This window comes from Dicentrarchus labrax, unplaced genomic scaffold (assembly GCF_905237075.1).
Source record: "Dicentrarchus labrax unplaced genomic scaffold, dlabrax2021, whole genome shotgun sequence".
Taxonomy (NCBI): Eukaryota; Metazoa; Chordata; class Actinopteri; family Moronidae; genus Dicentrarchus; species Dicentrarchus labrax.
In genome coordinates, this window is record NW_026136715.1 from 9,384,747 (window position 1) to 9,405,196 (window position 20,450).

General features: G+C 41.6%; 1 protein-coding gene across 3 annotated transcripts in view; it reads right to left on the reverse strand.

Annotated features, from left to right (window-relative positions):
* Positions 1 to 15,754, reverse strand: part of LOC127376769 (adenylate cyclase type 6-like) — a 38,409-nt gene extending 22,655 nt beyond the window's left edge. Inside the window, exons 1-3 of one of the 3 annotated variants that reach the window (XM_051423977.1) lie at positions 15,501 to 15,754; positions 11,663 to 11,934; positions 10,613 to 11,549 (exon numbers count right to left, since the gene is read on the reverse strand). In XM_051423977.1, the coding sequence (XP_051279937.1) occupies positions 10,613 to 11,549; positions 11,663 to 11,682 (957 nt within the window). In that variant the 5' untranslated portion in view covers positions 11,683 to 11,934; positions 15,501 to 15,754. Of the gene's footprint in view, positions 1 to 10,612; positions 11,550 to 11,662; positions 11,938 to 13,709; positions 13,876 to 15,500 lie in introns of those variants that run through there. The other 2 variants (XM_051423978.1, XM_051423979.1) reach the window with 2 other exon arrangements.
* Positions 15,755 to 20,450: the final 4,696 nt, after the last annotated feature.

The window sequence follows — 20,450 nt, forward strand, 5'->3', positions numbered from 1 at the left end:
TATTTAAGTAATGTAACTTGATTACCTTTCTTTACTCTTGGATTACCTCAACCCTAAATATGCAAATAAAGACAAGAGAAAGTATTAATCAATAATTGGTGACGTCTCCTATCAGGAAACAGAACAATGTAACGTTTGAAAAGAAGATGGAAACAAAAAAATGGAAAAAACGAAAGATTTGTTGCATCAAAAAATTTTTCCTCTGCTCATATATTTCTAAAGAAAAACTGATGTATTTTTAAATTTTAATCCTAAATTTCTTTTCCGTATCTGTAATGGATTACAGTTACCCTTTTTTTGTATCCTGGCACTTTTACTTTACTTGTAATCCGTTACCCGCCAAGCCTGTAGAAGACTGATTCTACAGTACTGGTATCACTGGGTGGCACGCAAGCTGCCTCTAGTGGTATGCAGAGGAATTTCAGAAATATTTTCTTAAAATAAAATACTTAAATTATGAGATCGCTGAAATGTAATTTTAAATATTTTTCATATTTCCTGTAATATCTTATTTTGATATCAACCTGCTACATTCGTGATTAGTTACGTGTTGAAATGTGGCAGCGCGATAATAAGTAGACACAGTATAACACACAATCGTGGTTTCAAAGAGGAACTATTAGGAAGAGAAATACAGACCAGGAGCTCTGGTACTTGAACCAGTTTTGTTCGGGATTCAACAACAGTCAACAATAAATAATCTTCTTATTAGAAACAACGTTGTTATTGTGTTACAGTGTGGAGCGAGTTACCTCTGGTATTATAAGAACTTATAAGAACTAACCAATGTGTTTGGCAAACCTAACACTACCTCAGCTAACGTTGAGCTGAACTCCAAGAGAGGGACAGAGCTGCCAAACCTTTGACGGCGTCCAGGACCAGCTTCCACACAGTGGCTGTCGTAAACAGCGATGTAATAAACTAATGTAGTGAGTTAATAATGATACACTAACTTTGTTTGGAAAGGTCCAAACCTCGACAGGCCCCCCCGCCGTGTCTAGTTCCGGCTGCTAAGCTGGACAATTGCCGTTTCAGGGAGGGGTTAGGCAAACTGTCAATTTATCGACTAATCCTTTCAATGCTGCTTAACTTCAAACGGTTTGGAGCTGTCTCAGACTACTGAAGTCACTGAGAACGATATTTCAAAGCTGACATGGGAAAAAAAAAACATTTAGCTCGACAGTACTGTCCAGAAAACTCTGAATTTATAAGACCTTTTTTTCCCCAGAGGGGAGCAGTGACTGATGGGATATTGTTGTTGAACTGGGGCCAGCGAGAGTGCAAGTCAAAGCTCATCGGCCTTTGAGGAGCATCTGGAACTCTTTAGAGCATCTGTGTTAGATCAGGCTCTGTAAAACACACTCTAGCACCCCAAACACAATGACAGCGCTTTACTTGTGACAAACCACAAGAGTCTCCCCCGTAGGTTGCCCCTTATCTTTTCTTGAGAGCTTCGGTTATTTATTTCCATATTCTTTCATTTCGTTTATTTTTTTTCCAGCTCTGACTCGTGTTCACTGTCACTTTTAGCCTTTGTGAAACTGTGTGTGTGTGTGTGTGTGTGTGATTGTGTGTGTGTGTGTGTGTGTGTGTGTGTGTGTGTGCCAGGCAGCTGCTGGGTTTGTGTACTCAGCCTGAGCCTCATGTCTACACACAGCGCGCACTGCCCTTATCTGAAATGACCAGAACCACATCAACAGATAAAAGAGTCAAGTCCCGCCTGCTTGCTCTGCTGGGTGGTCCACACATTGTCTGGAGGTGAGCGTCTAACTGAGAGCCACACTACCATCACACATTTGTGTCTTACAGTGGGAAAAAAAGAGAAAAACTCCACATAAAAATCTTTTAAGCTGCAGAGAGAGAGAAAAAAACCTGTTTTGGAGCACAATCACCTGTCCAGTCTTGTCATTTCTATAATTTGTGATGAACAGCAGGATAGGCGTTTTGTCCTTTCTCAGGAAATCATTTTCCAGGACATTTCCAGGACAACATCAATCAAAAACTGTTTAAAGGTATTCTTAGTTTCTAAAAATCTGTCATCGTAGCGACTGACGTGAAGCAGCCTCGTTTAAACAAAGTTATTTTCTTTAGTTTCTTCGATTTCAATTATGTTTTTTCTCATTTTCGAACTGGCAGTGAATAGAAATGAACTTTAATTGTGAATGCAGACAGTGTTTGGATTCCCATTACAGATCTTTACACGCAGGTGAAAGAAAAATGTTTGATACAATATGGGTAAAAAAATAAAAACCTCACATGGAAAGACTGTGACCTTTCCACACACCCCTTGTTTTTATCTATTTCCACCAAAGAAAACAACCAAAAAAACACAAGAAACAAGAGGAAGAACTACTTTATTAATCCTCTTGGGGAAAAATCTAATTTACGGTTGACATGGAAACTTTTCATAACATCGATGCCGTGTCCAAAATCACCCCCTCATCCACTGTCCCCAACAATAAACACTCAATAGTTCACCCGATGCAGTAGTTTACACAGAGGGAATTGAAGTAGTGTACAAAGCCATTTACAGTGAATAGAGAGTCATTTCGGACACAGCTTCAGTCTGACATTTCACTTATAGTAGATCCAAAAATAGTTCACACAGAGATTCGTCCCGAACAGCAGACAATAAAGCATCTCGATGTTCTTCTAGTAAACTAATCCAGTGATATAACAGACGCAGTTAACTGTAGACTTCGCTAGCAGCCGTAATCTGTGGAGGAAGTTGTGTATTTTCTGTGTATTCAAGTAAAAGATATGAGTCTAAACAAACATGTGAGGCACGAGATAAATCACAAAAGAGCAGAAAAACGGGGGAGCTGATATTATATCTACGTTCTTTTAAAACAGGAAGTGGCGCAAATGTGTGGCAATTGTTTCTGCTCCCCAGAGGGTGACTTATTCAGAAAGCCAGTCACAATATATTTTATTACAACAAACATGTTTAGTTTTTTTAAAGTTAAAACCCTTTTTTTCCCTTGTCACCACTTGTATTTGTTTTTTTGGATAAGTAAAGAAACATTTTTCTCTTATCCATCAACATAAAAGTATGACTGATGACACACAGATTTCTATTAATAATTCTATTTATTGGCATTTTTTCTGTTTTAGACATCAGTGAGTGTTTTAGAGGCTGTGCACTGAAGACCATAAACATTACATAAATAAAGACAATTTTACTGATCATACTGACCATCAAAAAAACCTCCTTTTTTTCCTCAGTCATGTTTCTGTAAACAGGAACAGGGACGTGCTGGGGGTCCTAACAGTAGCAGCACACACATTTCTGCTGGCAACCAGGCGGGTGTGACTACTGTGGAGAGAGTGTGACTATTAAAGTATTCTGGCATTGGACTTGCAAAAAGTGTTGTGTTTTTTTTATTTAAAGAACAACAAAATCTGCATAGAAGAAGCGAGAGAATAAAAAAACAACAACCCTTTTTCACAATATTACCAAGTTTTTCTGGAACGCATTGGGGACCCCTGCAAGGACGCTAGGCTCTGCATGCTGTGGACAGACAACAGGTTCAAGGATAACTGCTGTGATTAAAACAAAAAGCCTCTTAAAAAACGGAGTTATGTCAACAGTAGAGGAATGTAAAGGAGTTGTAATTAGCAATAAAACCCAGATTTTCCGTGCCAGAAAAAGAAACTCATATAAATAACAGAACCATACAAGGTCGATTATTCAAGCCGGCGAGCTTTCTTCAAAAAAAAAAGCATATATCTTTTTTTAAGGCCTTAAAAAAACACATCCTGTACTGTCGCCACATTACTGGGGCCACAAACATGCACAGTCATAGCGAAGCTGACCAGAGATAAGCTTCCCCTCAACCAGACAACTGGCAAACAACATCCTGTGCATCCCTCCTTCTCGACTCCCCGCCACCTCCACTCATATGACCTCTTCTCTGTCATCGCCATGTTTAATTATGGACCGTCTCATTTCGACAGCAGGGGGGAGGAAAACAAAGCACGAATCTATCCAAGCAGCAAAACAGCAGTGTGCCTAGAAAGCTCCGACCCCTCCAACACCCACCCCTCGAGCTTTCAGATTCTCAGAAGGAGAAGTGAACAGCAGAAATCAATTTTGACCTGATTCTTCTTTTTCTTCTTTTTTGTGTGTGTGTGTGTGTGTGTGTGTGTGTGTGTGTGTGTATATCCGTCTTTACTTGAAGCAACGGTTACCAAAACTGTACACCAGCGAGCTGAACTGGGTCTCGGCAGCTTGAGTCGTCGTAGTTGTTTCCATGGCAACCGCTGGACCAACTGAACACAAGCGCTGAGGGAGACACTTAGCAATGCTGTTTATTTCCACATCATTCTCAGAAGTGATGCTAAACTGATTTTCCAGCCCTATCATTGGTCCACAGATTGGCTGATTGGCGGCGACGGTATGTGTGTCTGTATCCATGAAATCCGTATACAAGTGGATACAGGCAGTTACAAACAAGTGACATCTTTGTGGAAAACAATTAGGGATCAGATCAAATTCAGGTGTATGGATGCTTAAAACTGCAACCTGTGTGGACCCTTTGAGTAAAGCGTTGTTATCTGTGTGAGTATGTGAGTTAGTGTGTGAGTGAATGTGTGTGTGTGTGTGTGTGTGTGTGTGTGTGTGTGTGTGTGTGTATGTGTGTGTGGGATCCCATCAGTCAGCACCCATCCTGGTCGTGAGCAAAGTGTACATGTGACAGGTATCCTCGTTAAAATGCTGCCGCCGCGTTAAACGCACAAATTATTTATTGAGAAGGCTGTGGAAGGACTGCGTGGTGAGAATATCGGATTCTCCTCCGATCACACCGCCTCGCTGCCTCCTCCTCCTTCCCCTTTATACAGGGTGTCTTATTCTATAGCTGCAGCTTTTTGCACACAGGTGATCATCACAGGGCTGACACTTTCTTCCACCGGGGGATCCGAAGTCCTCCCATCCTTGATGCACGATGCACACGAAGGTTATTCTAGCACCGGGGGAGCTGCTGTGAAACTGTGAACAGCTGATACAGTTGATACGGTGTGAGATTGGCTCTGATTAAAATGCATTTATTCTCCAGTCCAACATCCTGGAAATTTTAAATTTGAGTAAACAGCCATTTGGAAAGTTTGACGTGAGACCATAGTGGACTTTACAACATGAGCAGCACATTGTTATTTAAACTTGATTCCCTTATCTTATCTACTGAGTATAAAAAACACACACTTTAAACACTTAGTGGGAGCCTGACAAGGAGACCAGGGAAACATATTGACTGTCCCCTGACCCAGAGTCCACGTAGCGGCCTGATTTGCCCTCTGTGCCGTTTAATGGGCTTTTAGGGGCTTAACCCACCGTCCCCGCTGTGGTCAAAGATGCATTACGTTACGCTTCATTAACGTGCGCCAGGAAAAAAAGATAAATTAACCGTTGTAGTATCTGTGAATACACATTATCAGCCTCCACACCAGTGTAGTGTTTCAGGGTATGTGAAAATGCAAAGCCCCGCGTGTATGCAGAGAAAAAGGGGGTTAGAGTGACCTGCCTGTTGCTCTGACGCAGGCTCTGATAAGACTGTTCCATGTGACGCAACAGTTAGCAGAAACGCCAAAGGCTGGGTATTTTTAGGAACCAGTCTTTGACCTCTCACAGCACTTGTGTCAACACGATCCACTCAACAATGTTAGCCATTGTCGTGGGGGGGAGGGGGCCATAAAGCAAATAACGTCGGGGTGAAGAATGTAAAATTATTAGGTGACAAAAATCCCAAACTTTCGTCGAGAAACATATCGGCAGCGATCGGTGCGTGCGTGCAAAATAAAGTACGGCCCGAGCAGAGCGATGTGTAGGAAAACGTGCTGGTGCATTTTCTTCTGATCCTAGACAGAAGCACGTACTGTACATGTCAGTATTCACGCTCAAATACACACCCACACATACTGGCAGGACAATAGTTTTGGGATGTTACTTCCCAGAAGAAAAAACAAACAGCAGCGATTCTGACAAACATTCAATAGAGACAAGAAGGGAAGGTGACAACCATAACAAAGCATGGGATGGTGTGTGTGTGTGCGTGTGTGAGTGTATGTGTGTGTTGACGCGTGACTGGGTGGGACATGCACATGTTCATGTACAGTACCTCTACGGCAAATTGATTTCAGCTGAGGAGTCTGAGGTTTACAGACATGGCGCCACTAAAAAACGTGAGAAGCAACAGCAAAGTTAGGCTCACGCGTACCAAGACGCCTCCATTACAAACGCCTTTTACCCACGTTGAAGCTTTGATAGATTAACTTTTGTTCTGAAAACAGCTCCGCGTGTAACAAGGCGGTCGGACTCCTTCATGCTGTAGTTTTACGATGCGAGAGCGTGTACAATAAGACACTCGAACTTAGTGAAGAACAGACACTTTTATTCTACTGTATGCAGCTGTGAAAACACACATACCAACCGACGCCAAGAGCAATACAGCTCAGGAAACAACCAGATGGACTGCATGTGTTTTGAGAGGTTTGGAGGGATTAAGGGCCATAAATTTCAAGCGACGAACATGAATTACGTCTCATGTAGCAGACAGACACCATCAATATGTCTGCAAGAGCCTCAGTTTACTCTGGTCTCTGAGAATAAAAACAGGCCAGAAAAAGAATGATATCAATCACTTAAACATCTATATGTACAAACATACAGTAATCACACTAAAGATTTTTATAATAACAGTTTTGTGATTATATTGTGACATATTTTGGCCCAATTGTGATAATAGTATTCTCCTTTAATGAATCCTTAATGCAGCTGTTCAGTGGTTTTCAGGTTGTCACAGAGCTGCTGACCCAGATGTGGTGATCATGAGCCACACTGACATTGAACCCTGACCAGTTAGTCGGGTGAAGAAGTTTAGCAGCATGAGGCACCGTCCACATCTGCTGAATAATTGAGTGTTTTGTGGGTAATCCTCATATCTAAGACATTTATACTCTTACTGTACATGAACTAAATATAATATAAATACAAGATTTTGGGGAAAGTGCATCTAAAAACCACTCATAATTGGTCACTGATTTAGCTAAGAAATCCACTACAGAATCTACAGTCTGCTGGGCAGTATGACCAACAATGTGTATCACGGTATTTTTAAAGATTCTGGTGGTTTAGTTTGTTAGTTTTTTTGCTTGATTGGGTTTTATATAGATTTATAGTAGCTTATTGTCAGGAGTATATACTATAAAAAAAACATTTTAATGCAATTGTGTGTGCAGAATGTAAATAGTTTTTATTGTATTGTATTGTATTTAAAAAAATAAAAAATGTCTTCCTTTTCAAAGCAAAATATTTCTATAAACTGACATAAAATACAAAACTATTCAAAGAGATAGTTCTCAAAAATGTTCTCTTGCATTGAAACAAATGAGTTACAGCTGTTATTTCAGCTATGCGTGGCTAAGGCGGTATATGAAAAATTAATATCATACAGAAAAATAACTAAGTCTGATGTACAAATCACACATATATCAATTACTCCATGGATGGAGGTTAATCAGCTTCTCACACTGTTGCAGAAATCAGCACTCATGATAGAGAAGAGAGCGAAGACAGTAACCGCTCAGACACCTTCTCAATCCACCGTTTAAATCTGCGATCAGAAGACGACAATGAAAAAACGGATCCGCATTTACATCACTCCTCACACACAACTTTATCATTATCTGCACCCGTCAACACAAACAGAGAAACCCAGCGAGGTTAATGAGTTATTGGAGAAAGAGGAAATACTCGCACACAAGCATGAAGCAGTGATTGATGACACTGTTTTACTGTGTCACACAGTACACGGACGACCTTAGGAATAAACAGCATTGCCGGGCTGCAGCTATCTCATGACATTCATTCACTTAACGATGGCAAACAATGTTGGAGCCTGTGATGGATTGCACTGTGGTATATCATGCATGACGTTACCGAGTACACAGCGGTTACTGAGTTCCCAAAAAAAAAAAAAAACCCTAACCTGGCCCTGTATTTCAGTAATTAATTTATAATAAATAATCACAATATTATGACAATGTGATCTGTGTTTAAGCCACTTTTTTGGGTTGTTGTGAGAACAGATTCAGAAGTAAACATGTGAGAGGAATGCACACATTATAGAGACATTACAGTGACAATCAGTGTTTCATAATTAAGCACTGCATCCCCCTATTGTTTTCATGTAATGGGCTTCCCATTATATTTTCAATAACTTTTCCCCGAGGACATGACAGCTGTAAAACAGCTATGGTACGACAGAAAGCAAACAGCCACCATACTGTGCCCCCCCTCGGCCTCACCCCCGTCACCCCACCCTTGGAGAAAAGTACAAAGCGTCCCTTGTGTGAGAGCACAGAGACCTGAGTGATAATGCTTTATATCATGGTATTCTCCCACTGTCACATAACAGCACACACACACACACACACACACACACACACACACACACACACACACACACACACACACAAAGAGCCATCCAGCCGGGTGGTTCATTCGGCCCACTGACCTTCAGCGAGCCCCTTGGTCCTTGGCATGACGCACAAACAACACACTGTACAGCAGCACCAATGAGCCCCAAAGTACATGGGAATATACGCAAAATACGACATGGTGACAAAGCGCAGTCGAGAAATATGTGTACGTCGGCTCTGTTGCCAGTTCACACGTTATAAAACTATCTGAATCATAAACATCATGCCAGAGGAGACATTTTAAATGAAGACGTAGCTACAATATGTCACCTCTTTCAATTACCTGATTTAATCACTCATCAGCTGCTTTAACTCAAAGTTTCCTATTTTCTACTTAAAGTTGCTTCAAATTGCGATGAAACTTTTTTTTTACGCCTGCAACTTGTTATTATTCACAATCCCATTAATCTGCCAAGTAATCAATAAATTATTTAGTCTATAGAAAGTCAGAAAATAATGATCTACGAAAGCAGTTTGAAATGTCTTGTTTTGTCCCAACAAGATGCAAATCCTCACAGCTGAGAGGTTTAAACTAAGCAATTGGTATTTTTGCTTCAAATATGAGTTCAATGATTTAACTGATTGTGAAAATAGTTCAAAGACTAATCAATTAATTTACTTATCATTTACACAACATTTCAATTATCCTGAAAACGGGAGTTTAGTTCGGTGGCATTAGACATTAGAGGATGTATTGTTTGTATTATTGTATGTTTGAGGCGGAAAAAAAGGTAGTTTTTAAAAGGCATGTCAAGTTTCAATTTGTAAAGGGGCAAGTAAAACCTTTTCTGACCCACTTCCCAACTGGGCATTTGAAAAAAAAACATTAACGTTAAACCCTGTACAATATAATAGACTCTCTTGTTTCCTATCATGTATATATTTAGAATATTCGACTAGACATATAACCTGAGAGATTAGTTGGACGCAGGCAATTGAAACGTCTCCACTGTCCTCATAAAAACGGTCTATACCATATTTTGAACTACAGATCTATTAAGAATATGTAAATAGCATTACCTAAGACATGAAAACATATTATATACATATACATATATAAACATGTTATCTTCTTGCTCTGACATCCTCCTCCAAATCACTCTCAGCTTCTTCATCGTGGAAGATCTGATCAAGGACCTCTTGAAGAGTGAGTCTTGCTGCCATGACCTCTGTACCTCTGCCACTGAAAGGGCAGCTCTGGTACCTTTTATAATCTTATTAACCCACCCCCCTCCTCCAAACACACACACACACACACACACACACACACACACACACACACACACACACATTGATTTGATTATAATTTGTCTATTTTTAGATTATACATTGCAGATGCAGACACAGGTGCAAGTCTCTGTGTCACGACACCTTCTGAACCCCGGTGTGACCTTTGTTTCTTATGTGCACCATATATGACCACTCCTATGCTGTTGTACTATTTCACTGTTTCGAGGTTCCCCCATGGCCCCCCAAGACCAGCAGGGGCCTGTCCCTGCGTGAACCTGGGCGAACAGTTATTGTGACAGTGTCAAGGTCTCCCCCCCCCCCAACTCTGTCACCACTGTCCCATAAAAATACACACAGACATAGAATATACAGTTACAAGATTCCCTAGAACAACCATTTTCCTTGATTTGATCCAGTCTAGTGGGTCTAAAATCCATCTCACTAGAATTGGTCAAATTTGACCTGGAACAGCATCAATGTGCAAAATGTTTTAGCACCTGTGCAAAATCATACAATTTTTAAATATTTTCATTTTTGTGTATTTTGGGTCACTTTAGGAAAAGTCATCAAATTTCAGTTTAAAAGACTGACATGTAGGGTATTTTTACTGCTGTTAAATGTCAATTTTGACCCGAACTGTATGTAAGGGTTAAGTTGAAATATCTCTAAACCTCCTCATCACTCTCACAGATCCTTAACAATACTTTGCTATACAATATACACAGCAAATGGACCCACCAAGCATCACAAAGAGGGTGAAACCTGATCAGAGTAGACTGAACTTCATACTGTCAGAGAAACACCACAACAGAAACGGAAACTGGATGTATTCAAAATAGTTTCCACCATCAGCGTCAGTTCAGGTCAACCATGAAAAGCTAAGAGACAATCAAGCCTCTCTTACCTGCTTCCAGAGGAACTTGTCTTCCTGGTTGATCTGCCAGGTGGTGACCACGTGTATGATGGACAGCACTGCTCCACTCAGCACCGCCGCCCTCATCCTCACAGGCAGCAGAGTGTAGATGATGTAGATGAAGAACACGGACCACCAGATGCCTTCGGAAGCGCTCCGGGGCGCCACCATGAGCACCCCGAACACCTGTACCGACACCAAGACTCCAATCACCAGGTAACTGACCATCCACATGTAGTCCTGGTGGAAGCCGTTGCGGTTGCACACTACCATAAGAGCCATGAAGAGCGCCATCGCCACCGACAGGGCTGACGAATAGGCCACGTGAGGGGCGGCGTGGACACAGTGGAAGGTCAGCATGATGCCACACACGATCACAAGTACCCCCATGAGCATGGTCAAGGAGCTCTGGTTCAGCCTAAAGAAGTAACGCTGGTATAGGCGCTCCAGTTTGCGGGACTGGAATTTTTTAGACTGGAACACCCGCACCACCCTGAGCCAGCAGTCCGCAGCCGTGACCACCCCTGCTGCGTTGGGACCCTCGTCCCCCATGTCCCCGCTCCCTCCGTTACATCCCCCTTTCCTCCCTTTCAGCTCCCCGTCCTCAAAGCCCAAGTCGACCGATTTAAGCCCCACCCCTTCCCCGGGAGCCCCTCCCCGTTTGCCGTAGTGGTCCTCCTGCCACCCGCAACGGACACCGAAGTTGCCCCCGCCTCCCACGGCACCCGCCACCCCTCCGCGGTGGTGCTGATGGAGGGGGGCTCCAGAGGGGGGCTCCATAGCATCTGGGTCCCGCAGACAGCTCATGTAACGCGGGTTGCAGAGAGATGAGCCTCCCTTCCGTTTGGACTTCTTGCCATTGCGCTCCCCCCACGCAGTCTTGCGGTCGTCCACTCTGGCGACTAGGAAACCACTGAACCAGGACATTCTGTGTGAGCAGAGGGAGGAACGATCAGTACACGACAACAGATAACAGCTACCATGACACCACATGGGAGGACCCCTTCCTCCTCCAGCCCCCTGTAGGAGTTGCTCATTTACCTGTTGGGGTTCTGGTACATGTCCCAGCCCTTTCCCTTGCAGCCGGTTCACTCATTTATCCCCGTGGACAAAATTTTGAAGAAGTGAGGAAGGGGGTTTGTAGAGGCCACGCAGCAGGGGTGGGGAGGGAGGGCCACCCGGACTAGATAGGGGGTCAAAAGGTACGCACAGTCGCTTCGTGAAGCTCCAGATGTTTGTGCCAAGAGCAAGTGATCAGAGGCCAAGGTTAATGAGGGGACCGGTCTCCGCTGCCAGGCCTATCTCCACGGCTTCTGCTGGGAAAATCAAACACATGCAGGTTGTAGAGTGACAAACAGGAAGAGCCGGTGCACAAATAGATCTATAACAGTGGCATGGCTGAAATTTAAGCGGGGAGTAGATCAGGTGAGACACACATCGGATCATAATGCGGACGTCTTGTCCACTCTGCTAACGCTCTAATATTAATGGACAGGCCTGACTCATTGTTTAGCTCTTTTCGATACCTCGTTAGCAAAGATCTCCTTCAATCCCCAAATCTGACAGGAAATAAAATGCATCATTTTCCGCTAAATGCACACAAATCTCATTTCCTGGATAACCAGACACACTTGAGATTTTGTCTCATGTCTGAAAACTGAGCCAGATTTATAGGCAAAGAACGAGCTACTTCCTAAAAAAACTATGGGGAGATAGAGTGGGGGAGAGAGTGGGGGAGAGAGGGGAGGACAGGACCTAAAATAGCTCGATGGCTCGGTTTTTTAAGGTGAACTAGAACTTGCTCGATCTGACCCCTCTGGTATAAACACACAACAACATTTTAGAGTCAGTTGGGCCGAAGATAAAAGAAACGACTCCTTCGAGCTCTGTTTATTATCACAATCGATGATAAAAGACAAGTAATAAATGCTGATAAACGCCACTGGACAACAGGACACTGTCAAGACGAATATCGAGGCAGTAACGGGAGACACAGCATGACAGGATCTGCGGGGCCCTGCAGCACTAAAACCCAAAAGTTTGTTTAGAAATTACTAGAAAATCAGGCAATACTTCCCTTTAGATAACAAATACCATGTAATTATATCAGGCTGGTGTTGTTTTGTAGAGGAGCACCATTATATCATCATCTTTAACACCGCTGTTTGTGTGACATAATGTGGACGGTTCAAATACAAGGTGTTCAGTGTTTTTATTACGTACTCCAGTCACAAATATGTACAGAATCTTTTTTTTTTATAGTGTTTGAAGCACAAACATGATACCAAACGTAGCGAGGAATAGAAAACATGCACACAAATACATTCAAATTACTACAAACCACCAATATTGTCAGTTCTGTGGAAGAAAGCTCAGTCCACCGTGTCCAAGACTGGAGCCAGATCTTAATAAATCCCTCGTCATAGAGGGTGTAGGTCAGCTTTTCCCAGAGGGAGTATTACCAGGAACTTGTATATCCAGAATTTGAGATCAGTCTTTCTTTCTGTATATATAAAAGTTTATATCTGGCAATGTTTTCAGACATACTGCCTTGTTATCTCTTTATTGCTGTATGTGTAATGTAAGTAGTGTCTTAAGGCTGGGCACATTTGGGTCTCATTCATTCATTAATAAACCTATGCAACCCTTTATTAAAGTGGACTGGGTATCAGCTTTGTCGTGTTTCCTGCCTTCATGTAACCTTACAGAGGAGAAATGATGAGTTCCAGGAGGCTACAGGTTTTAGATTTTGGGTGGAAAGGAGAGCTCTGGTATCGGATTGTGAATCGTAGATAACCTGAGTTGAGGAATCAGGAGAGAGAAAAGGTCAGATCGGTGCTGTATGAGGCTTTATTGTGGTTACAGTCCTGACAGAAAATATGTAAAATATTCCCCTAATAGTCTCTGCGAGGACTTTTAAAGTGGGAATTTATCTTAATGTATCAATGTAGGTTAATGCTGACCCCCCTGGTCACACTATGTATATATATATACACCTCCAATATGCCTCTATAATAATACAACAGTGGTATAGTAGTGTATTCAATCGACCACATTTGCCTCAGCGACTGCTACCAGCTGATCTTACCAGGCCTCCAGACGCCCTGAGCTCCACACTGTGCGGAGAGAGCCGCCTGCTGCAGCCTCTGCAGCCGCTGCAGCCGCCGCCTCGACCGGCATTCTCACCGGAGACTCGTGTTGTGTTGTTGAAGCAAAAAATAGCATTTCCTCGCTACAATCTCGCCTGCATGCGCCTCCTCTGGCACGTATCCGTCCAAAGCCGTATATCCCTCCCTCCCCTGGCATCGACAAGATTCAAGGAGAACCAGCTCCCTCCCTCCCTCCCTCTCTCACACACACACCTCCCCTCTCATCTCCTCTCCTCCCACCACCTCCTCCCCGGCTGCGTCCCTCACACCCCTGCACAAGGTCGACCAGCTTGTACCCATTTGCAAACGTCGCGGTGTTGCCAGTCGCTTGGTGTGTGTTTGCATGGTGCTTGGCTGTAGCCTACTCTCCGGTTTCTCTCCCCCCTCCCTTACCCTACTAGCGTTATAGGAGAGGGGAGGGGACGCGGGGAAGCGGAGAAGGGGAAGGCGGGCGGGGGTGACTGACTATTCCTAGGGGACATTTTCAACCGGACAGCCGCTACAGTGGCGTTACAGCCACAAAACAACAACGAGCACAAAGTCATTCATTGTGGGTTTGATCCAGTTAGACAAGTCCAAAGCTGTAGCTGTGCATGCATCTCCCCCTTTCTCCCTCTCTCTCTCTCTCTCCCTCTCTCTCTCTCTCCTTCTGTGTGTCATCCAGATGATACAGATGCGAAAAATAGACCAAAGCAATTAGTGCAAATCAGAAGTATTGCAACGCGTTAAGAGTGTTGCATTATTTATTTAATTTATTATTATTATTTAGTTTGCATTTTTTTTATTTCCTGCAGCTCTGTTTCGATCATGTGTGTTTTTTATTCCTCTCGATCCGGTGTATTAAATGCCATGCACAGACAGGCCGTGTGTGTGTGTGTGTGTGAGGGCCCGCATTCAAACAGCGTAGGCTTCTTGTTACATAACACCATGGCCTATGTGACAACCATAGCGGGGACCATAAAAAAAAAAAAAAACCCATTCCGTTGCGTCCGGTTAGTCCAAGTTAAGACACACAAAACACGCCTCTGTGAGCGATTTATTTTAATGCAAATGTCCTTCAGCCTGCAGCAAAAGCACGCAGCTCCCAGGATCAGTGTATTGACAAACATGAGTCTAAAGGAGGGTAAATAAACAGATATAAAACATTTGCTGCTGCACATTCCTCAGCATCAGTCAGTGGATGGAAAAGGGGGGAGAGACTAGCTGTGGATTATAGCCACCATTTACAAACCACCACCACCACCACAGTGCATGCGTGCGTATATAAGCAGGGTTTTTAAATAAAATAAAGGTGTTTAAAGTTATTATAAATTATCATTATGAGGGGTAGATGCAGCCTCTTGAATGCAGCCCTATTAACACCCCTCAGGACTGTCAGCACTGTGATGCAACCTCTTTTATTTTTATGTATTTATCCCCCTTTACACACATTTATATATATATACGTATATTTATAAATGTTATTTATCCACCAGTGGAAATAACATATACTGACCGTGTATCCTTTCCAACCCCACCACCAGTGTGAAGCGGAGGCCCTCACAGCAACTGTCGCCAGCTATGTCATTCACTCCGGGTAGAAATATTGTGTGTACTGACAGAGAAGTGGAGGCTTTTCGGAGGTTTTTATTTTTAAGAGACTGTGACAGCAGGAAACATATATTATATATGTCGGCCTGCAGTGTGCAAAGCAAAGGCAAAGGCAAAGCAAGTGAGAAAGACGGACTCACCGTGATCATCTTCTGTTTCTGTTCCCCGACAGGACCGCGGCGAGACAATCCGATTCGGTGTGGTTGTCGGTCGGAGCGGCTCCGGGGGTTGGAGGAGCATTTGTAGCCCGGCTGTACGAAGGATGGTCCCGGGTAAAAAGATTGTGTGTCACCCCTGTTGGTGGATCTCCTCCTGTCGTCTTCTTCTCCTCGCTCCACTCCCTTTCCTCTCCTCCCCCTGACCCTCTCGGCTCCAAGCACCACTGTCAAGACGGGGGTGGGTTGGGGAGGGGAGGGGAGGGGAGAGAGGGGAGGGTTGGAAATACAGACGGCACACTTCCGGTTGGTGTTTTCAAAATAAAATAAAACCTTTAAGTAACTGGTGGTGGAGAAGTGTTTACAGGTTAGATTAGATGGAGTATCATAAAAAATATACTTGATTTAAAAGTAAAAGTTTTGCATGGAAACTGTCACTTAAAGACATAGTTTAATGAAAAGTATAATAGCTGGTAGCCAGTTAGCTTAGCTTAGCATAAAGACTGGAGACAGGGGGAAACACAGTTAGCCACTACAGTTGGATTATTTGAATAATTTTATATTTGTACATTATGAAAAAAGGCTACAGTCAGCAGCCAATTCCCAGTTATATAGGGAGTTTTATGTTGGACTGTTTCAATAATTTATTTTTGTTAGCTACCTGCAATAAACTCTGTTATAATAAAATGCTAATAAAATGTAAGCAATTATTTTCTAACAATACAATTCACAATACTGGATTCATAATGTTGTTGTTTTTTAAATTGAAGACAAATTATGACTGAAAGAGATTATTTTATTTCTCAGACAAAAATCCACAAAATATATTTTCTCTTATATTTTCTTTCTCAAATAAAAAAATCATATATATCTTTATTTATTTATTTATTTATATGATTATTTATTATTAGTTATATATCCGTATGCCAGTTTATTGACAATAAAAAATTATATTGCCAGAGATTTCTGGACAATAATGTTTTTATAAAAGCATTAAATCATGTATTTATTACTCATGAAACTAGTTTTACTCTCCAGATCATTTAAAAATCTTTATATGTTTGTCCTACAGCCAGACTTTTCTCTCTGTCTGCAAACTATTTTATTGTACTGCGCCTCAATTTTCCTGCTCTTATTTTGACACCAGCTTGCACTCAGTTCCGGTGTTAGGCTGTCTGACTCTGGGTGCTTTGACGCAGCTCTGCTCAGCCCAGGCTCCACACAACCACTCTCCCATTCCCACTTTCAGTAACTCGGCACTCCCTCTAGAGGTGAAACCGTGTCTGTGGCGATCCCAGCCGGTCAAACACCACCAGCTGTGAGCTTCAGCATGGTCCCAGAAACATACAGTCAGCTCACATCTTAAAATGTACTATTATTTTCACTGAATAATCTATAAACCTGACTGATATAGACTACATTATACGTGATCAGGAGGTGGGAAATGGTACTTTTACTCAAGTTCAATATTGTGGTACTTGTACTTTTAGTATTTCTGCTACTAATTATGAAGGTTTGGTCTATAAAGATATAAATTTAACCTAAAATTATCATGTGATGAGCCTTTTTCACAGCAACATTGTCTGGTAAAGCACACACTGTAAAACCAGATAAGTTCATTTAACTCAAAATTGACTACATACATTTTTTTAAGGGACACAAACTCAATTTTTTAGGTTAAAAACATTTTTGATTAAGCTTTTAAGTGGCACGAACTTAAGTTTGAAGTTTATTTATTTAAAAGGGACAATGCACGTACGGAAACATACATATAGGTATTTTGTTTTCACAGTACAAATATAATTTACATAATTAAGTCACTCTCACTTAAAATTACTAAAGCTACTTGAACAATGATGTTTCTAACTTACAAAATGCAGTTAATTGTACTAACAAAATGCAGATGTAATCAGTTATAAGAACTTATCTGGTGTCACTAATATCATTAACGATGGCTCTGGTCTGTGAGGCTGCATGCACACAACCAGGAGCCTTAAACAGAAGCAGCTAAATGGAATTCAGCCATCAGTTGTATTATTTACACCCGTGTTTGACATGTCAACATATAAGGCTCTAAAATACAACACATTGTTAAAAAGTATGTGCAGTCAGGGCCCTTTGACAACGTTTCAGAAACAGCTGCTAGAAATTTCCTTCAGATAAACAAAGAAAGTTTACTTTTATACATCTTTACTTCTATTTAAGTAAAGAATGAACTTTTGCCACCTCTGACTGAGGCCCAGAGAGGTAAATTTATCACATTTGTATGATTAACAGCATAAAAATGAACATAAATAAACGTTTTTCTACTTTCTCCTCCGATTAATCATCTCATGACCCCACTGATTTATCTTGTGACCCTTCGAAGGGGCCCGACCCTTATGTTGGGAACCACTAGACTAACCTACCTGACTGTATATAAAGCAGTTAAAACTCTAACTTGAACACTGATGCATTAAAAAGAAACAACAATCATAATTAAAATAGATTATAGGTGACATTATTTACAGAACAAGTAGCTTTACTTTACTTATTTTTATTTTGCTGATGATACTTTTACTTAAGTAGGATTTTAAAAGTCGATATCTGGGTTTAGTGGCTCAGTTTTGTCCATTTCTGTAACAAGATAATTTACTCATATGCTTCATATGAGAGACCGGCTCAAGATGTTTACATTTTACTTTAAAATCGAAATGATGGAAGCAACAATAAACTCATCAGTGCTGACAAACCATATAACAACAGTGAATTCTTGGAACTGAACCCGGCTCATTACAGGCTCTGGTTTCTAAGAAATATCTACTGATTTATTGTCAGTGCCTAAACTAAATCAGACATGATGTTTACAAAAGGCGACAGGTGATAAAGGCCTTGTCAAAGACTGTAAGTGTTAAACAAACAGAAATGAACAGGGTACACTGCACGGAAATAGTCAACAGTCTATATAATATGCTGTAAGCTACAAGTTGAACCCCTCCTGGTTCAACTTAATGTGTTTGGTAATTTTATTAATTGCTAATTTGTTTGAGAATTTGTGCCACTTAATAAACAAAGGCAGGTTTTGAATTCATCTTGTGACTCTGTCTTTTATTATTTTAGTTAAAATTGAGCTCACATGGTGCAAATAAAGTTGTTTTAAATCAAATTAGCTCAAATTAACGCACAGGTATTGTTTACTGTGTGTGTTGTGATAGCAAAACCTTTTTCACAGCAGCCATTTTGAGATGAAATAGTCGGGTAATCACCAACAACACTAATTAAGGTTCAGTTCCATTTAAGGGCCTGTCCACACGAATACGCAGTGTAGCAGAGACTTTCCAGTGAGCCAACATGCACAACAGCAGCAACCTGAAGTTATAGTAGTTATAACAGGCTGCTGTGAAAAAGGTGTTTTATTGCCCCAAAACCCACTAATAGTTTAATCTGCCTAAAAACATGTACTTTACATTTATGGACAGTAGAGATTTGGCTTTTGGAGGAACTTAGTGTAACAATTAAGGTGTCTGTGGAATAAAGCAGGATCTATTACATGGAGAACTGCCTACTACTTTATGTTATAAAATCATTGGCTACATCGTCAACAAGGCCGACGATGAGCCAGCAGGGTGGTGGGGGATTTGGAGTCTGAAACCAGAGGAGAAAACCAGTGTGCACGAATCAAAGCCACAGCAAGGTAGCAGGGTTGTCAACATTATAGAAATGAGGAATATCACTACCTGGGGTGTCTAGTCTGCGAGGCAGGTCAACACGTCTGCTCGGGGAGGGCAGCCAGGAGAATGGTGAGAAGGGTTGGAGCAACAGGTGGGGTTAGTCATGGAAGATGGCACACAAAGGTAAGACGTCTGAATCACCACAACACATCTCTCAATTTGTTCAGTAAATCAGAAAATCAGCTGATGTGAGGCTGAATGAACGGAGTGAAACAGACAGAGAGGTAATTCAGACGATTACGGGGCTATCATGAAGGAGGCAGAGTATTGTAAAAAGCTGAAGGTCAATGAGGTATCAGTAACTGTAAAGGACAAATGTACTTACATGCTGTTTTACCCACAGTTATGACAATTACAGTTACTAAACATACCTTTTTCACAGCAGCCATGGACAGTGGTGTAGTGGTATCTTCATTTATGCCCCATTTGTTCTGTCCGGCAAAGGATAAACACCCTGTATTACAGACAGTGACATGTAAGGAGTACTACTGCATATGTAGTTCCCCCAATAGCATCTGCACATTATCCTTTAACGTCTGCTGCTGGACTTCAGGAAGTAAGAGCTGCAGATTTTTAAATTGTTACTGACCCACATACGAGTGAGAAACTACATAATTATGCGTTTTGAGTCAAATATTCAGGGGGATACACCCAATACTGACTGAAATGTAAACACTGTGAATACCCTGCACTGCCACTGGCCATTGACATGAAATAGTCGGGTAAAAACAGGTGTTATAATTGGTACAACCTGTGTTTAACCTACTATTTCATGTCAAAAGGGCTGCAGTGAAAAAGGTCTCTTCATATTAGTTTATGTGCTGAAACTGATGCAGTAGGTCTGGGACGATAAGCCTAACTTACCAGTTGGCTATCATAAAGAAACAGCTGGTAAACAGTACTGAACACTGCAACAACTCTCGTTTACGTGTGAATTATTGTGTATTTTATGGATGTAGACATAAAAATCAACACATGAACAGCAGTTAATGTTAGTTCCTGGATTTTATTTGCAGCGCTTACTAACCGCAATATAACCAAGTGCAAAATTCTCATTTGTGATGTAAAAAAAATGACACAAACTAATCGCAAATCATATCGCAAATCGCGACATCTTAGGCTAATGCTGAATTAATAATTTCTGTCCACTAGGGGCAGCAGAACTTGAAGACAGTGCTAACATATTATAGCCTGTGTTCAATATACAAAACAAAATACAAAAAAA